Source organism: Agelaius tricolor, unplaced genomic scaffold (genome assembly GCF_023055355.1).
Source record: "Agelaius tricolor isolate 1412-34295 unplaced genomic scaffold, bAgeTri1.0.p SCAF_31, whole genome shotgun sequence".
NCBI classification, from domain to species: domain Eukaryota; kingdom Metazoa; phylum Chordata; class Aves; order Passeriformes; family Icteridae; genus Agelaius; species Agelaius tricolor.
In genome coordinates this window covers 2,772,740-2,785,234 of record NW_027269291.1, presented here as the reverse complement: position 1 = coordinate 2,785,234, position 12,495 = coordinate 2,772,740, and the positions used below count along the sequence as shown (strand labels likewise).

General features: G+C 50.4%; 1 protein-coding gene across 1 annotated transcript; it reads right to left on the bottom strand.

Annotated features, from left to right (window-relative positions):
- Positions 1-2,427: 2,427 nt before the first annotated feature.
- On the bottom strand, positions 2,428-12,184 carry CCR7 (C-C motif chemokine receptor 7). Its single transcript, XM_071450596.1, has 3 exons — positions 12,030-12,184; positions 7,033-7,082; positions 2,428-5,722 (listed from the first exon to the last, which is right to left on the bottom strand). The coding sequence occupies exons 1-3, from the start codon at positions 12,037-12,039 to the stop codon at positions 4,658-4,660; spliced, it is 1,125 nt and encodes a 374-aa protein (XP_071306697.1). The 5' UTR covers positions 12,040-12,184; the 3' UTR covers positions 2,428-4,657.
- Between the last annotated feature and the right edge of the window lie 311 nt (positions 12,185-12,495).

Sequence of the window (12,495 nt, the reverse complement as noted above, 5' to 3'; positions counted from 1 at the left end):
TTGACAATAATTTTTGTGCCAGCACTCAGCAGCACAGAAAGGAAAGGAGCTTGTTTTTTTTTTTTTTAAGACAATTGAATTAAAAACAGAGCAGCAGGAAGGGAAGTTTCAGTTCCTGCACATGAGGACCTTGAGGGGCTCAGCAGTGACAAATGCCTGGGCTGGCTCTGCAGCTGCCCTGCACGTGGAGCCAGAAGGCTCCTTATGTGTTCAGACCTGAATAAGGTTTGTACAACAAGCTGGGGCAGTGACAGGTGGTGATTGAACATCAACACCTGAGTCTCTGCTGGTTTAATATCAATACTCAGCTCTGCAGAGCTGGGGTCTTAGTGAAAGTGAAAAAAATAACTTTCATTTTGGGCGGGTCGGTGGCTGCCACAGCTGGACTTGAAAGCTGCCGATTTCTGCTCAATCTGAGCGTGTGAAATTGTGCTCGTTTCAGCCAGAGGCTGTGAGGGCTCCCACATGTGGGATGAGCACAGAGCCAGGGATATTCTGCCTGGTTTTAGGGCTTGGGGAAGGAGCAGGATGGGCTGGGCTCCATGAGGAGGAGGGCTGGGGACACAACCCCCACTAGCAGGGGATTGTGCTGCTGTCATTGCTGCTTATCTGGTTATTTTTCCTTATATCTCTACTGCACCTTGTCCCCTTCTTGGTGCCAACAGTTGGCTCTGAGCTGATCCTGCCACCTTCTAATCCATAAAAAATCCTGGTCAGACTCTTTGATTCACTTGTTTGAGGTCATGAAGCTGCTTGTGATGACACCAGCAAAGGGCAGGTGATGTCTCAGCTGTCTCAGTTTCCCCAGGTCCCTCTTGCAGTGGCCCAGGGATGGATCAAACCCCACAGTGCCCCTGGAGGAGGTGGCCCCAGGCCAGGCAGCTCTGCCAACAAGGACAGTTGGCTGTGTAAGAAGTTCTCCCCTGAGATGTGACACCTCCACCCCCAGAACAGGAGTTTGGGGTTTTTTTCCCTACAAAAGAAGGCGTGAGGAGGAAGCCATGGCCTCTCTCAGCTATTCTGACTGGTGCAATGCGCCCCCACCCTTCCCCATCACCCACGGGCATTATTTTTAGAGTTTGTTTACCTCACTGGGTTCCAGCTCATTCTTTTTTAGGGTGGCAAGGACTTCCCTCACACAGCTGCCCAGGTGGCACATGAGAAACCACAGCCCTGCCTGGAGAACTTTCCCCTTCTCTAATGAGGGCCAGGTTTTTTATTGGCTTTTTAAAGAAGATTTGGAGCTGTGGAAGGAAATAGGCAGCTCTTGCTGGTGAAAGGTACTAAAATAGGTTAAATCCATCTGAGCAATACACTCTTCTTTTTGGTAACATGTTCTGTGTGACTTGGCCGCAGTATTTGTGACCCAAGTTGTGATTTTGTGTGGTTGCTTGGTGGGTAAATTTTACTGGTTTAAGTTAAGGCTTTAAGGTAGAGTCTGTTTTCTTAATCAAGAAAGTTCCTGAACATTAAGAGTTTGGCTCATAGTCACCTCAGAGGAGCAGAGGGAATGGTTAAAAGTGCTGTGGCTTTCTGCAGATCCCCAGTTCTTCCTCCAAAACTGCTCAACCTGTGCACAAATGAGCTCTTGGGGCTCTGAGGACCTTGCTGTGGTGAGACCCAGTGTTTATTTAAGGATCCCTGGGTTTGAGGTTCTGCACCTTAAGCTGTGTTGTGCTGCTCTTGAGATGCTTCTTGAGTCTCTGGGCCAGATGCTGAAACTCACCTTGTCCTTTCTCTTCTGGGGGAAAACGTGAGACTTTCATCACTCAGTGAAAGCAGAAATGAGCCTTGGCTCTGGCACTCGGTGTCAGGCTTCTGTCTCCTCGTGCTCTTTGAGTTTCTTCCTCTTTGATTCCGTGGTTACAATTACAAGGCACTTTTTGTGAACGATATGGGCCCCCCCTCGCTCCCCCCTGTGTGCTTTGAGGTACAAATTAACTGGGGAAGCCGGGCAGGAGCTCTGTGTTCATTGTTTTCCTTGCAGTTCCTACTCTCACCCTGGATGTGGCTGGGTGTTATAGTGCCCAGAGCTGCTGCCTCTCCCCGTGAGCAATTCCCACAGTAGCATAGTGGTTTATTACTGAATTTTAATAAAATGTGAACAGCAAAATGCTAGAGCTCAAAGAATTTTCACTTAAAGGTTGGTGAGTGGCCATTAGGCACATCCAGCTGAGGAGCAGCATCAAGACAGGTGGGTTCATAGTTAAAATAAAATCTCTTTAATGTGCTGCTGACTTTTTTCTTTTATAATCCATCAGCAGATGAAGTAAACCAACATTTTTCTATTTGGTTTATTTTCCATGTTCTCTTTCCTGCAGGGCAGCACTGCTATGAAGCTGAGCTGATCAAACAACTCCTGAGAGGACAGAAGGATTGACAAGGACTGGATAAGGATGGAGAAAATGCAATGGAAAACCAGAAGTATTTTGCTTAAATCATTATAATTTATTTTTCTCAAGCAGCAAAATACAGTCAGTTTTTAGACACTTCAGGTTGGGATCTTAGGCCAACGTTAACATGACTCATCTAAATTAGATGCAAATTTGTTCTGTCTGTTAAATTTAACCAGGGAAAGCCAGGCACTCTGACATCAGCCCTGCCTCACTGAGGCACAGCTGCAGCTGTCCCAGAGGGTGCCTCTGCATCTCCTCTCTGGAAGCAGCTGTGGGTGATCCTAGTTGGAATTCATCTGGTCTGTAAGGACCTGAAGACTTCTCCATTTGCAGGAGGGGAATGGCTTTTACCTACAGGACACAAATACAGATCCATGTGCTGGTGGAGCAGTTTCCTGGCTGGGATGAGGTGAATGGTTCTGCATGAAAAGGTTCCATGGAAGCAGAGTGTTCTTGGGGTACATTCATGAACAGATTGAACTTTGTCTGTGTAAAGCAGCTTTACATCTTGAATATACATTAACAGAATATGTTATTACTGATGAGGAAAACTGCAAATACTCTGTGCTGGGGGTGTCCCTGGCTCTGGCCAAGATCATGATAGCTGTGTGCTGCCCAAATAAGGATGAGAAAGAAACCAAGGGCAAATAGCTGTTCAGTGTCAGTTGTCACCCCCTGTTTCATGTGACAGAGAAGCAGCACTTTGTACAGTTACCTGGGCACTGTAAATGAGAATGAGTTCAACAGCTGAGCACAGATAGGTAACACAAGGCAGAATCCTCTCTTCCCAAATCCCAGCCCTTCACAAAAATCCCATACACCAGAGGTAAATGGTTTATGGAGTTTATTTAGATTTGGTGGCAGCAGTGCTGTCTCACACCCAGCCAGTGAATTCTGTCTTGGAATTTTATTCCTCAATTCTCTAAAGCAATGCTGTCCAACCCATGGACCAGAGAGTTCTCTGTGTCACTCCTGATGGATCCATGTGTTGAAAAACAGGATGAATGTCTGTTTGGTGAGTGTTTCGCTGCTCATGGCTCGGTGTGTTCAGGGGAACGTGGACAAGTCTCCCCTGGCAGCCCTGGGAGCAGCTCCAGGCTGAGACCTCCCCACGCTGGTGGTGGCTCTGGGAGAGCTGGGTGCTGTGGGATCAGAGCACAGGACAGGGGCAGGAGCACAGGGCAAGGGCAGGGACAGCTGCACGGGCTGTGCAGCAGCTCCTCCCAGCTGACGTTCAGCTGTCCCACGGCAGCGGTTCCCAGAGTGCTCATCTGTCATCAGGAATCTTCTCTCTTCCTGTGAAAGCACCCACTGGAATTACAGTCCGGGCTCCTCCAAGATCTGATTTTCCATGACAATAATCTGCTGTTTGTGGCCCTGGCAGAGGTGGAACAGTGCTCAGATCAAACCTCAGCGAGCCGTGTCTTTGTTGGTGCCGACAGCACCGATGCAAAACACGCCCCAGTAGCTTATGAGTGAAATACAGATCTGACTTCAAAGGCAGCTGAAGTCCTGCTAGAAGGGCTGGGAAGGGAGGAGAAAACCCACATTCATATTTATCTCAAGGTCAGCAGGTGATAGCCCAGAAACAGGATACAGGCAGAAGTAAAGTAGAATTTATACTTTTCCTGACAGAGCTAGGTGTGGCTACAATGTTATAAAAAATAACTGAAATTATGGCTTGAGTTTGTATGGATTTTGCATTAGCTGTGGTCATGTCTCACATTTCATGGGGGAAGGCAGAGCAGTCGTGTGCTTGGATACTCCACAGCTGGGGTTGGATCGAGCCCGAGGCTGCGGGTGCAGGTTGGCCTCAGACTGACTCAGTGCAAGGGCATTTCTGTGGGGTTGCAGAGCTGTTGTCTTGTTAAAATCAACATCCAAAGCGAGGGTGATGCTCCCAGGCAGTTCTGCTGCACCAACGTCTGTTTTCTCTTGGTACTTGTCGCTTTTAGGGTAAATGTTCTATTTTGAGCATTTCTCATTTTGACAGGGAAAGACTAAGCTGAAGGTGAAATGACAGGAGGAATTGCAGACTCACCACCTCTCCCTTGCTTTGCTGTTAGTGACAGCTCTGTTGTAAAGTCTCTCCACTCGTGGGATGTTGGCCAACAGCCCTTGCTGCTTGAAACAGGAGGAGGCTCCTGGATTTCCCCCTCGACTTCTCTGCAATGTGACAGATCTTGCTCTGCCAGGGGTTCAGACTAGAGAAAATGTCCAAAGCCATTTCAAGCTCCACCAAGGCGTGCCTGGAGCCGGGCTCATGGGGAGAAGGTGGTGGTTGTCTCTGTCTCCATGGCGAAGGAGCTCCTCTTGTTGTCACGGCACGAGGTGAGCTGCCAGAGGCGCTCCTGGCTCAGGCAGCCCAGCTCCTTCAGCAGCTTGAAGAGGTCGGTGCGGAATTTGACGCCGATGAAGGCGTAGAGGAACGGGTTGAGGCAGCATCGGAAGCAGGCCAGGGTGTAGGTCACATCATCTGCCACGTCCAGCCTCTTGCTCTCCTCACATGAGGTGGTCTGGTTGAAGGCTGAGATGGTCTTGGCCAGCATGACACTGTTGTAGGGCAGCTGGAAGACAATGAAGACGATGACCACGGCGATGATGACCTTGATGGCTTTGTTCTTCTCAAAGTTGCGGGCCTGGAGTAACGTTTTGATGATGATGAGGTAGCAGAAAGACATGACCAGGAGGGGAATCAAGAAGCCAAACACCATTTGGGACACTTTGATGCCAGTGTTGAAGGTTTGCAAGTCATCAGCAATGATGGAACAACGGGGGCTGCTCTCTGAGTTGTTCACACCACTGTGAACCAGCTCAGGGATGGAGAGGATGAAGGCCAGGAGCCAGATGATGGCGCAGGTCACCTTGCTGATGAAGATCATCCGGGGCCGCAGGCGATGGGCTGAGGCTGCCTGGACAATGGCAAAGTACCTGTCGATGCTGATGGACAGGAGGAGCAGCATCCCACTGAAGAAACTCATTTTGCAGATGCAGTAGACAGCTTTGCAGGGAATACTCCCAAAGAGCCAGTGTGTAGCCGCGCTCGTGGCCCAGAAGGGAAGGGTCAACAGGAAGAGGATGTCTGCCACAGCCAGGTTCAGCAAGTAGATGTCTGTCATGGTCTTCAGCCTCTTGAAGTAGACGTAGGTGAGCATGACCAGCCCATTCCCCAGCAGCCCTGTGAGGCAGATGAGGCTGTACATGGCCGGGAGGAAGGCAGCACGGAAGTTTCGGACCTCCTCCTTCTCACACAGGGACTCAAACATGCTGTAGTCGATGGTGCTGTTGGAGTCATAGTAATCAGTGACATTCTCCCCAGCACAGAACTAGAACAGGAAAAAGAAGAAGAGTGTGTTGGGACACGGGCTGTCTTGCCTGTGTGGCCATGCAAGGAAAGGAGCCTGGAGAGAAGTCCCAGGGAGTTCCCAAGTGCTGTTTCATGCCAGCATCACAAACAGAGCTGACACAACCTCGTGGCTGAAAGTGTTTCCCATAAATATCTGAGGTTTGGGGCTTTTTGGGGGGCTTCGAGTGGGAATTCCACCAGAAACGTTTCGTGCTCAGCCAAAGTAACATCTGCAAGCTCTCAGATGTGTGGCAGCTTTCCAGAGTGTTCCAGGACCCACTCCAGCTGTGTGTGCACAGCCGGCTGTCAGATAAAATATGAGAAATAAAACATCCTTGAGCTGAATTAAAAATCAACGAAGGTGCCTGTGAGAGCATGAGGAAATGCAGTGAGTGCAGCAGGAAGCTGCTTCCGTGTGGGGCCAGCATTTCATTCAAGCCCCCGATTTCAGTTCTGATTATTCTTGTTTCATCTTCCCACACTGCCATAACCTGTGGGGCAGAGCCTGCGGTATCCGTGCCCTGCTTTTGTGACTTATTAGTCTCCAGAACCTTCTCCCCATCTCACAGACATGAAAGGTTTCCCCTGGATACCCCCACCCTTTATCGGAGAGCATCTCGGTGCTCTCCATCTCAGCAGGTTTGGCTTTCACCACATCCTGCCAGGGCTGCCAGCAGTGAAAGGGAAAAGCAGCAGGGGCTGCTCTGCTCTGTCCCAGAGAGCCCCATGGGCTGGGAGGTGGCCACTGCAGCCAAGAGGACCTCGGGCACCAGGAGCAGGCCCTGGGTTTGGGGGCAGATCGTGGCACAGCTCGGTGTTTGGGGTCCTCCTTGCTGGGCCAGGGCACTCTGAGCACCAGGCAGGGGAGGATGCTGAGCTCTTCCTCCATGGGTTCATCCCTTTCAGCTCTGGGCTTGGTCAGAGCCCAGCATCTTGACCAGGAATTTGCAGGGAGCAGGAACTATCTGCTCCCTGCAATCAATGTGGTGCACTCCTGTCTGTCCTGGAAATGCTCATTTTGGGGCTAACAGGAGACTCACACAGCCCAGGCCATCTGAAAATCACTGCGTTTTCCACCATTTTTCTCTGCTTGGTTTTGTTTCTCTTGTTTGTTTTTCTGTAGCTGGGCTCTGCTCTCACCTCCCACCTCCCACAACTGGATCCTGGGGTGAGCAGCTGTGTCCCCACACATTTCTGGGACTGTGGGTGGCTGCTCTGAGTTTTTGCGATCTCCCTTTACCCACAACACAAACCAGCTGGATTTCAACAATGTTGTTGAAAACATCTTACCTGAAAAACGAGTGGCAGGCTGAAAACAAGGCTGACCTTTAGCTGCTTGCCTAGGGAAGAAGGAGATGCTGTGTTAGTGGCTTGACTGGGGGTTTCCACATGGTTGTTACTTTGAAAAAGCAGTGGGTAATGCTGTCCATGGCACTGTGAACCCTGCAGAACCCTCACCACTGAGGAAACCAGAGCCTGGGGAGGATGCCAGCAAGATAACCCAGGGTCAGGAGCGTTACTGTCAGATCATGGTGGAGCCTCAGGAGTCTGGCCCCTCTGGCTTCACGGATTCATGGAGCAGTTTGGGTTGGAAGGGGCCTCTAAAGGTCATTCAGCTCAACCCCCTGCAGTGAGCAGGGATGTCTGCACCTAGATCAGGTTGCCCAGGACCCCATGCAGTGAAGGCAGAGAGGATTCTAAACTCAGGCACAGTGCACCCATTTTGATTTTATCCATTATTTTTCTCTGCAGGCAGCCAGCAGCCTCTTCCCTGGTGTCTGAGCACTGAGGGTGCAGCTTAATCCACGTGAAAATACCCAGCTGTGAGGGCCATAAATCCGGCCCAGCTGTGCCCGTGTGGTGCCTGGGCTGTGGAGAGGAGAGCTCAGCTCCCCTGGGACAGATAGAACTGGAACTGGCTCAAATTTATTGCTTGTCTCTAAATGTCAAGAGTTGGCTTCTGCTGCCGTGGGATGTGAAAATATAGGATGTTGACAGCTGGGAGGAAAAACTGAATTTAGAGCCAGGTATGATGGTGGTGAGAGCAATCTCAGCCAGCAGTCTTCCTGCTGTGGTTAGCAGAGCAGGGGGCAGGGAAAGCTTTCTCCTCACTGGTTTTACAGCTCCTACCAGCATCTACCTCAAGCAGCTGCCACTGAAAGTTGCTCAGCTGGAAGGTGGCGGTGAGACAGCCCTGAGCTCCACTCTGGTGTGAGGAGGAGATGTGTCCCTCCCTGAGGGGTGCCTTGGCCCAGGATGTCCCTCCAGGCACTGGGGGTCCCTGCAGCCCCTCACTCCCTGTGGGTTTTCTGCTCTGGCGGTGCTGAGCAAGGAGATACCTTTGGCTTTCGGCTGCCTGCTCCTCCTAGAGCTCCTCATGGCCTGGTTGTTCATAATTGTGGCTGATTCCTGTGCTCAGTGCCTGCTGGACCCAGCTCTGCTTGGTTTCAGCTTTGTGCCAGGCTCCTGCTCATGTTGCACTGCACCAGGATGATGAACTTCCACTACAGGCAACTGCACCAAGTCCTTGTGTTAAGTCACCTGCAACAGCTTCACTAATATCAGACAGAGTTACCTGAGAGTGGGGATGTTTTTACTACCTGAGGGTGATGTGTGGCTCAGAGAGATCCTCAGCCACGTGGGAAAACTCATGGTGCTCATCCCCAGGCCTGTGTGAGCACCTCCCCTGAGGCCTCCTGGAAGCTCTGTCTCACCTTCCCCCCTTATTTTCATCTTTGATGCTCCTGCAGCTGTGTGCTCAGTTGTGTTCATCCTCCCCTCACCTTCCCCACACCCTCCTGGGGGTACCTGAGGGGTTCCCACGGGAACTCAGGAGGAACCTGGGGGGACTCAGGAGTGCAAGGCAGGGACTGAGGGTGAAGTGAGGTTCTGGCTGCTCTGTCCAGCCAGTGCCTTTCCCTTTGATCAGTCCCAGACTGCAGGAAGAGGTTTGGTGTCTGCTGTGGTTGCCACCCCCTCTAACTGCTGCCCTGGCTTTTGCATATGATACAGGAAATACACGAAAAGCCCCAAGGACTGAGACCCACTGGGTGGGTTTAAGCAAGCTGTAACTGCCCTTTCTGCCTGGAATACAGAGTCCCTGACCCTGCAAACACCACAGCAGCCTTCAGCCTTCTGCTGCACCTTCTGAGTAGCCTGGTTTCCCTGGCACTGCTGGAGCTGGTGCTCCTGGCTGCCTGTGGATGGGTGATGAGTTCCTGTGCTGGTAGCTCGGCCCCACCAGGAAATTGCCCCTGTGGCTGCTGGATAAGAGGCAGAGAAGAACCACCCTCATTCCATGGAGGAAAAGCACTCACATAAACCACACTCCATCATCTCTCTGTGGCTTGGTTTGCAAACTCCAGGTCCAGCCCTGACTTCACCTGACCGGTCCCAGCCCAAGCCCTGGTGAGGGCTGCTTTGCTCTGCTCTGTTTTCTTATCACCCTGTGAAGGTCTAGAAAAACAGGACTGAGAATGTGACTCAACCAACTCCTGAAACAGTTCAGCTGATATCATTCCTTTGAAGATCATCATAAGTTTCTTTTTTCTCCTCTTTTTCAGTTGCTGTTTCAACTGTCTTAAATGTCAAATGAGTTTTCAATATGAAGAAAGCCCTGTGCTGTTTCTGCCCCTCTTCTGTGCCCCCACCTCAGATTACACATTTGCAAAAGCACAACCAGAGAGGCCCTGCTGCCTCCTGCTCCCTGTGTGCCAGTTTGAGCATGTTTCTGTCACTGGTTTCAGTCAGACTGGACAGGACTTGTGTCTCCCCAACTTGTCCTGTGGCCTGGGGCAGTGGGCAGAAGCAATTATTGTGACAGGAGTCTTGCTCTGCAGCTTATCAGGCAGTTTAGGTACATTTCTTTACTTTTTCTTTCCTTTTTACACCTCCTGGCAGTTGGCTGCTGTGGGTATTTTCTTCAAGTTTTTTTAAGTTTTGTTCCTCAAAATACTGAGGAAAAAAAAAAAAACCCTCTAAAAAGTCCCTGCAGCCAGTTGAACTAGAAACCTCATTATAAAAATACACCAACACCCCACCACAGCCAATGAGTCAGCCTGGCCCTACAGCCCTGTGGCAGCCCCCTGTGTGTCTCAGCTGCTTTGAGGCCATTCTTGTCCTGAAGGACCTGGAAATGGATGGAAATGGGAATTACTCCATGGGAGGGAAGGAAAGAGGTGCTGCTTTGAGGCCATTCTTGTCCTGAAGGACCTGGAAACAGTTGGAAAGTGGAATTGCTCCATGAGAGAGAAGGAGAGAAGGGATCTGTTCATGACAGGGGATGGGAACCCCTCAGTTTTACAATTTTCCTTCACAGACTAAGCCCAAGGGGGGAATCCATCCCTTGACAGCTGCTGAACTCTTCTGGCTCACTCAATAGCAAAGAGAAAGAAACAGGTGCTTTTAAGCCTGGGGTGGGCACCTGGGGCACAGCTCAGGCTGTGCTGTGGCAAAGGGTTGGTGAATTTGGACAGGCAGATCCCTCCCAGCTTATCTGGATCTCCCTCAGCACCAGCTCCTGAATGCGAGCAAGATAAGAGCAGCTGCAGGAGCAGTGAATCCCACCAGGTGCACCCAAAAAGGCCTCTGACAGTGGAAATATTCGATGTCAGGACATCTGCCTGGAAGAGGAGAGAGACACAGCCCTGAGGGTGATTAATCAGATCACACAAATGAGCAGGGCAGCTCCTGAGGGTCCGGCTGCTGCTACAGCCGAGGGATGCGCGAGGGCAAAGCAGGAGCTGGGAATGCTTTAGGGATGAGATGCACAAGAGAAAAGCAAGGCTTGGGAATGCTTTAGGGAGCATTGGCAAAGCTGAGCAAACCTGCTCTGGCCAGACCCTCGTGGTGAAAGAAGGTTTTTTGGCCACCTGGAATTGCAAAGGCTCAGCGCACGTGTAGGCAGTAATTAACCTGCTCTCTGCACGTTATTCATGTACCAGCTTCTGGTGCCCCTTCTCCAGCAGTACAGGAGGCTTTTGGGGGAAGAACCAGATATTTCTGAGAAAAGTTAATCATATTTAAGTGATCTAATGACTATTGGCAGTTAGCAGCCTGTTCTCCCCCTTCCCCTCCTCACAACTGGCAGAGGAAAGGCACTGTAATCTCAGGAGTGAGAGGAGCCAGTGAAACCCAGTCATGCTCTTATTTCATGTGTTCACTGCTCTATCACAGAAGAAAGTTAATAATCATGAATCTCCACTCCTTTCAGGAAACTGTGAATCAAAAGACAAGATAAGCAGAAAGAAGCAAGTAAAAAATTTCCTGCAGAAGTGAGCCAGGTGTGTTTTAAAGAAAGCACCATGGTAGTGCATCTTCCAGGAAAATAAAATATTCCTCTGAAATACAATAGTAGAACAAAAAACCAAAGCAGGAACATTATCATAATCTGGTCAGGTTCTCACTAACTCTTTTTTTTCCCTGTCCTGATTAACCTTTCCCAGGAGCTGCCCCCAGACACTGAACCCCTTGGAACAAGCAGCCCACAAAGCACCCGCAGGATGATGCAGAGGCCAAAAGTTTAAATGAGAAGAATGAGGTGTGGTGAGCAGGTCCAGTTCGGTGTTTGTTCGGATGCAGGCATTCCAAAATCCAGGAATTTCCTAAACCATTGTTTGCCAGAGGAGAAAGAAAACTCCCTCACTCATACCCTGCTCCTGCCTGGAGGGTCCTGTGGGACCTGCTCCCTCTTTTCCCTGCATCCCTCAGGGCTTCCTGCATCCCTGGAGCATCCCCAGAGCTTCCTTTATTCCCCAGAACTTCTTGCATCCATCTCCCTGACCCTCTCCAGAACCTCCTGCATCTCCAATGCATCCTGCTGCCCCCAGTGCTCCTGCAGATATTTTAAAATAGAAACAACTTGCAAAAGACTGGATGGACTTAGTGAATGATCTCAGCTCTTCTTCTCCCAATTCCTTGATTGATTCACTGAATTAAAATGTTGCCAGGGAGAGTGTTCTCTCTCTCTCTCTCTTTAAATTATTTTTTTAAAGTTAAGAACACAGAAGAAAAGGTGTGAATTATGCAAGATTCCGTTCGCTTCGGAGCAAAAAGGCCTCTTAAAATTGCCTCCCAACCTCTTTTTTGTGTTTGTTTCTGAAGTGATTTGAGGCTTCTAAAACAGAACTGTGCTTTTTTTTTTTAATAGTAAAAATGAGGAAGGTGAAAGTCTTTTATACTGTTTGAATACTCTAATAGAAGTGCTCCACTCCAGCGTCACAGGACAAGGACTGTGCATCATTGATAAAGCTGAAGGCACAGCCCGAGGCTGCAGCCCAGGTACTCACCCCCATCCATGGTGTGGTTCCAGCAGGATCCAGTCACAGAGGTAACGAGAGCATCACCCACTGCAGCACAGCCTCCCCTGCTCCTGCCAGGGACCCTCCTCGGGGAACTCTGCTTTTATACTTCCTGCGCCCCTGTGAGGAGCTCACAGGCACCCGATGTCACTGGCATTCAGTGGACCCTCCTCCTCCTCCTCCTCCTCCTCCTCCTCCTCCTCCTCCTCATGTGCTCGGAGCTGTGCTGAGCTCTGGGGTGCTCAGGTGCTGCCTTGGCGTGCTCTGCACACCCGGAGCTGTCACTGACACTTGGGGAAGTGAAGAGGGCTCTGCTTTTGGGCTGACACATGAGGAATGGTCTGTGGTGAAGGAAACAGGGGAACAAGGCTCTTTCTTACCTCCCCACTCCAGCAAATCCTGCTTCATCTGTGGAGCCCTCAGTGCTGGAGGAAACAGGGGATCCCATCCCATC

What these genes read in the sequence shown, in the direction of transcription:
- CCR7 (XM_071450596.1), bottom strand. An exon ending in GCCTGCCACTCGTTTTTCAG is followed by an intron (nt 5,723 to 7,032) that starts GTAAGATGTTTT and finishes TTCCTGTTCTAG; the next exon opens with TTCTGTGCTGGGGAGAATGT.